Source organism: Cyprinodon variegatus, unplaced genomic scaffold (assembly GCF_000732505.1).
Source record: "Cyprinodon variegatus isolate N-32 unplaced genomic scaffold, C_variegatus-1.0 Scaffold415, whole genome shotgun sequence".
NCBI classification, from domain to species: Eukaryota; Metazoa; Chordata; class Actinopteri; order Cyprinodontiformes; family Cyprinodontidae; genus Cyprinodon; species Cyprinodon variegatus.
The window spans coordinates 410,304-416,890 of record NW_015150868.1 but is presented as its reverse complement, the minus strand read 5'-3'; the positions used below and the strand labels follow the sequence as shown (position 1 = coordinate 416,890).

Below are 6,587 nucleotides of genomic sequence, written 5' to 3'. Positions count from 1 at the left end.
ATATATCATATCAGGCAACAAATAGAGGATCTTGGAATCTTCTTTGTGCCTGAACGCACCAATTTGGGGGGCAGAGTCTTTTTGTTTAAAGTTCACAGAGAGGAATGCTATTTCTCGTTCCCCTTCATATTGTTCTCCATTTTCGATACATGCTCAAAGAAAAGAAAATGAAAATTAATACGAGAGCCGCACCTCCCAAAAGAAGCCATTCGTCTTGTTGATTATCTATTTGGTTGTCAAGGCTTGAGCTATTGCACCGGCCCGTTCCTTTTCCGTAATGTCTGAAAAAAAAAATAGAAAAAGAAAAACGTGTGTACATAATACTGCTCCAACATATATAGATGGGTGAGGTTAAATCTACAAAATTAAACCCGTTTAAGCGTTGGAATATATTTTTTCTGCGCTTTTAGGCTGAGGGAATAGAAGATCTATGGTGTTTGGGGGGGAGGAGGGACATACATGTCCAAGCTGCGTTAGAGCCGCGCGTTGGAGCTTCTGCTAAATTAGGTGGAGAACCGGAGAAAAACGGAAAGACGGCTTGTGATTTAAAATGAGATTACAGGATGTAATGTAGCAGGATCACTCCTGGCCGGAACAGATAAATCATCGCAGCCACATCATCTCTGCAGACAGCTTTGCAGGCAAAAACCAACACTTGGATTATATGAAATTATTTAATGGGACAAATATTTATCCCAGCGCTTAAACCCTATAAGAGTGGATGTGAAAAGAAAAAAAAATAAAGGTATTTTTTTCTGAAAAAAGGGGGAAAATCTAAATCTAACAATAGAAATACAATCCCGCAAAAATCAGGAAGCAGCAACGACCCTATAGGTGATGATCCCGCTTTATAAGAGAAATAAACATTGAATAAACTGGAAAAATTACACGTTCAGTCGTTTATTTATATTTCTGGTCTATTTACACAGAACATAAAGCTTGACACTGGATGAACAGAGAAGAGCATCGGTTGGTAACACATGTTCAATGGAGACAGCATCTGTTTCCAAACATTTGTAGAATCATATCATAGCGGGGGAATTAAAAAAAAAATCAGATGTGGAAAAATAAAAGAATACGATGGTAAAATTAGGGGAAATAAACAAATTACCCTGTATTGAATAATATGACCCATATTAGCTTAAAAAAATCCTTAGATGACATATTTTGTTTAAATCCAACATAAAATGAAAGAAAGGAGCTGAGTTTTACCTCTTCATGTCATTAAAAGCCTGAAAACCGGTCACTTCATAAACAAGCAGAAATAACAAACATATATATATAATATACCATAAAACATAGTATATATATTTATAGATATATATATTATTTACAAGTGAGGTAATAAGTAATACATTATTTAGTGCTGTGTTTTGTACAGTTTGTACGATGATTTGGTGTGCGCTGCAAAAGCGAGCTGGAAATAGGTAAACATGGCTTAAATTTAGTGTTTTTAACCTTAATATGAGGATTTTCCTATGAGTATTTTTACACTTAAAATAAGATAATTAGTTAATATGCACTTGAAATAACAGAATGCATTGTTTTCTTATTTTAAATGTAAATTGTCTCCCTTTCCTCCTCAATTCAAGAAGAAATGCACTTTTACTTTTTTTGCAGTGTGATTATTAATGTCTTGTGGGCAACTTCCATATTTAGTATGAGCTGGAAAATGCTTATTTATATATAGGCAGCGCCTGCAGCATGTAGAACATCATAACCGGACCAGTTATCCTTCCACACCAGTCTAAGCAAAGCCAACAGAGAACCGTTTATCAATCAATACTGACTTCAAAAATAACATGTTTAAAATCCACATTCTGCCAACAAGCAAGTCATGAAAACCGAGTTTAAACTTCTAGCAGCGTTGAAGCGACCCGCCTGTCGGCTTCTACCTGCGGATACATGTTCTGTTTGAACACTGCAGGCACGAGCATGGCTACATGATGCTGCTTTCTGTTTTTACGCCCTGTGCATGGGGGTGGAGTGCGCGCATTGGAGGAAGCGACAGTTCATTTTTTATAAGGGTGGTGGTGGTAGGGGGGGGTATTGGTCTGAGGGGGGCGGGGTAGTTGGCAGAGTCACCCCTTTGCTTTGTATCCTGCTCTGAAAACATGAAAAATGGCTCCTGGGTTCGGTGTGATTAAACATGGAAACGAGGATGTTCTAAAAGAAAAGGGAAAAAAAGGCTTAGAGAGGAGAAGAAAAGAAAGTAAAAGCAGAGAAAGATTCAAACCGATATATCCTCTGAGCGACGCATGGTAGGGATGACGTCACACTGGAAGAGTAAGTGGAAGGGAGAAAAAAAACAGAAGATGTAAAGTTTGATAGGAATATGGAAGGCGAACAGCTGGAATGTGTAGCTCTAGTGTTCTTGGTTCTGACACGTCTCTGCGTTCTTCTCCTGCACAGACCCCCCCCCCCCCCCCCCAATCCAACATTAAAAAAAAGAAAACATTGTTAACGGATCAAATCAGTGGGAGTCCAGCTGTATGCAATGACTGATCTTTCTTTCTTCTCAAGAAGTGAGTTCGTATTCCTGTCCAAAGTGTTTATTCCCGGAGCTTCTGATGGGTCACTCCTTCAGTTTCAGTCTAGAAGCCGAGAAAACAAAGCTAACTATAGAGAGGTAGCCTACTATAGAGGTCCAGAGGAGCGGCTCTGAGAAACGGGCATAGTCTGAGAACCTGAGGTGCTGTTGGTCCCGGAGCGGACTTTTGTGTTGGGCAGCTTGTGGTCCTTCTTCCATTTCATCCTCCGGTTCTGGAACCAGATCTTAATCTGACGCTCTGACAGGCACAACGTGTGCGCAATCTCTACCCTGCGCCTCCTGGTCAGGTAGCGGTTGTAGTGGAACTCCTTCTCCAGCTCCAGAACCTGCTGGCGCGTATAAGCTGTCCGGGAGCGCTTCGGCTCTCCACCCGAGTAATTGGAATTGACTGTGGAAGAACAAAGGAATGGGGCATTAAAAAAGCCAAACATCAGCCAGTAAATACAACAGAGCGGCCATAAGGCCTGGCGACATGTTTACTGGGTCTGAATTTCACACTAAACCTCAAGGAAACACTAGAAAGACCTCATAAACTAACAGACCACAGTCATTTATAAGTTGTTGAAAAATTGGGAGCAATATTTCTGTGGACTACTGTGTTATTTTTGATGAATAAACAACAAGCATAAGCCGCTGATTCACAGACAGCGTCCAAACAATGATCATCGTGTCTAGCAGCGCGCACAGAGTCAAACCTTTTGTGTTTTGTGTTTTGTTGGGCTATCCGGTTGCCCAGATGTTGCCAGATGACACGCAAGGCCCGCCGACAGCGACACTACCCAACTAGATGCTATGAGGAAGCAGCTATGATCAAACCTCAAACAGAAAACGTTTGGAAATAAAACGCTTTTTTCCAGCAAACACCAATTTAGACCTTGAACTGATACCGTTCGCCGCCGTTTTCGGTTATTTCTTGTGCAAACTGCACCGATGAGAGCAGGAATGCCGCCATTCTCTGTGTGTGCTTACTAATGGGAAACAAAGGCGGTGATTTTTGGTGGAGGTGGGGAGATGAGCGGTTCAGCAGCAGCAGGGGTGATGCTGCTGGATGGCTGAGAAAGTAATGATTCAAGAAATCTGGAAAAAAATAAATAAATCCCAATCTGGACGCAGCGGTGAAGTGAAACAACCAAACAAACAAGCCAAATAATAAATGTCGGTGTTTCTAAATCCGTTTTATGGAGGAAAACATTCCTATGACTTTGCAGATCTGATATTTTACTGTTGAGCGATGAGCGCTCAGATTACAGAGCAATAGACTGCAAAGCCAGTTTAAACATGCCGGGAGAAGCCGCACCAGACTATAGCTGTTCACTTTCACATTAGTGTTTTACGGCCGGCTCTATAAACATGAATATTTCATCTGCCATAAAACTTTCCTTTCCCTGGAAGAGCGAGAGAGACGTGAGGCTGGAGTCCTCCGTTTATACAGCCGCACCACTTAAAGTCGAATTACCAGCGTATAAAAGCTAACTTATGGGCTCGCACTGAGTTGTCATAAGGCAGAGCAGCCTGAGATCAGACTTCCAAAGACACCACAGCTGAGAGGTGTAATAAAAATTTATGGAGGGTGTAATTATATTGACCCTGCAAACAGACGACCGTAAATCTAAACCCTGCAGCGACTCCTCTGCTGCTAACGGAGCGGAGGGCGCAGAGGTTTGGACACCGAGCTGTCTGCACGGCCAGCTCTACGCTGCAGACCGAGGGGGGGGGGAGGAGAGGGGGGTAAAGTTACCATGCGGCTCTTACCGATGTTTACATGCACTTTCTTCATCCACGGATAAACCACCGGGTCCTTTCGGCCGCCGACGGGGGACGCAGCGCTTTGGCCGCAGGGTGGAGGTGGGCTCGGCGTGACCGAGTCACAGCGGTGACTCTGCTCCGACAGGGGGGTGGTGTGGAGCCCGGCGGGCAGAGCGGTGCGCCCCTGGGGGGACGTCACTACCGAGGGTTGCGGTGCGCGCTGGCACGGTGTGTACGGCGGCTCGACCCGTGGCTGGTGACGATGATCCGGGTGGTGCTCGCTGTGGTAGATGGAGTCCGGCCGGAACGCTGCGGGCTCCTGCCTCTGTGAGCTGTAATAGTCCGGGGAGTGACTGGGCAGATAGTCGCTCTGTGAGTACTCCTCGCAGGGTGGGAACTTCGGATCAACATAGTTGGAGTTGATCAAATAGGAGCTCATGGCCATTAATTTCAGCCTTTTTCTGAAATTGCGCCGACTTGAAAAGATATATAACTAAAATTTATATGTCATCCCTTTAGTCTTCGGTTATTCCTGTTCACTTGAACCCTCCTACTTTTCTGTCAAGTGAACAAAGTTAGGATTCCACGTGACCACAGCCAGCCAATGGGAAGCCTTCGGTCGGACCCCCGGATAAGGAAATGGAATTAAACATACACAGCGCTCCCGCACGCGCATGGTCACATGACCTGAGTTTTTGATTAGACCCTCTCCCTCCATCCTCTCTCTGATGGCTGGCTGTCTCAGATCAACACACTCGCAGCCTGAACTGATGCAAAGAATGATAAAAAAAATAATAATAAAGTAATTAAAACGAGTTTGATGAAACAATCTAAATAAAATCTTTAAGAAAAATGAAAGTAGCAGAAAGCGGTTCTCTGGGGAGTTCACGGCGCCTGCGCCTTTCTCTGTGTGCATACAGGCTGTTTGCCAACTTTCTTTCCCCTAATTCTCCTCCGCTAATACCGGGGAGTGGGAGAGAGGCCCGGCCTGCTCCTCCTGCACCGCCACCCAGTAGCAGTGTCAGAGATTAATCTGGCTTGTTTAGGATCGATAGAAAATTCATCAAGTAATTCAGGTTCCGCGGCCTCCTAAATCACCAGAAAATCTTTGCATGAGGAGCGAGAGTTCAGCACCGGTGTCCTTCTTTAAAAAAAAAAAAAACAATGCGGCTCCAACAGGCACTCAGCCAACAATCAGCTCCACCTCAGTTACTGATTCAGCCGGGGTCGCCTTTCACTTTGCATGAAAAATACTGGATGAAGCTCCTTTTTATTCTCCATAAGTCGATAAAACCAGCAGAGAAACAAAACCTTTTTTCTTTTCATCTTTACGCACAGACCTTAAAAAATGTATCTTTTTCCTTCAGATGTACATCTGTACATCATCTGGAAACCAAATATATACAAAATAAATGCAAAGTCAAGCATAGTTTATTTTAGGAGACAAATACTATTAATATAAATGATGCATCATGTTTTTAATTTAAAGAATTTGCTGAAATAAAAACATTAAGAGGAACCCGAATAAATATCCGAATCAATTAAATTCAGAAAGCAAAGAGAAAACAATCCCTACTTTTTAAAATAAATATTTCCCCTCCGTGAAATATTAATATCAGAACCTCATCAGTAGGTTTTTCATCAAAGGACAGATCATTTGGGGAAAAATAGAATTAAATTAACAAAGGCAAATATATGCAGCCATAAAATCGATTTATTGTATTTTCAAATTTAATCTACAGCAAAATCTGCATGAAATGTGCTTTTTTTAAATCAGAAAATGTCAAACAGGAAGCAGCAACCTGTTGTGACGTCTAGCTTCGCAGGAGCTGCGGTGAATCCGTCGCTGCCGTCGTGTTTAAATCCACTATATACTCCCCTAGAAGCGAATTTGTGATGCTTTCAGTCATTCTGACACAAATCCGGATCTACAGGGTAGATATAGAAGACATGGGCTCTGTGTTGTTTTCATAAATCCAGATTTTCCTTCATCACAGCTGTCCTTGACCCCTGACCTCATGAGCGCGTGGATTAAATATGAACGCAAACTTCCTGCGGCCTCAGGGCGCGGATTAAAAAGCCGAGGATAAAGCGAGCAGCTGGAATTGAACATGCTCCTCTTGTTTCTTTGTTGAACTGAATAAAGTCTATGGCTGGGGGGGGTGATGCAGTGGGGAGGTTGAACCGAAAGCTCCAGAATAACTTCCACATTTCCAAGATTATTTATAAACGTTTACTGAAAACACATAAAATAAATAAACAAGCCTTCAAGCTATTTATAAAAATTATA

The 6,587-nt window shown here is 42.9% G+C and overlaps 1 protein-coding gene across 2 annotated transcripts in view; it reads right to left on the bottom strand.

Moving 5' to 3' along the window:
* Nucleotides 1-2,431: 2,431 nt before the first annotated feature.
* LOC107093239 (homeobox protein Hox-B4a-like) overlaps nucleotides 2,432-6,587 on the bottom strand; it is a 9,610-nt gene continuing 5,454 nt past the window's right edge. Inside the window, exons 1-2 of one of the 2 annotated variants that reach the window (XM_015388172.1) lie at nucleotides 4,304-5,042; nucleotides 2,432-2,939 (exon numbers count right to left, since the gene is read on the bottom strand). In XM_015388172.1, coding sequence (XP_015243658.1) covers nucleotides 2,638-2,939; nucleotides 4,304-4,742 — 741 coding nt within the window. In that variant the 5' untranslated portion in view covers nucleotides 4,743-5,042 and the 3' untranslated portion in view covers nucleotides 2,432-2,637. Of the gene's footprint in view, nucleotides 2,940-4,303; nucleotides 5,043-6,587 lie in introns of those variants that run through there. The other variant, XM_015388171.1, reaches the window with a different exon arrangement.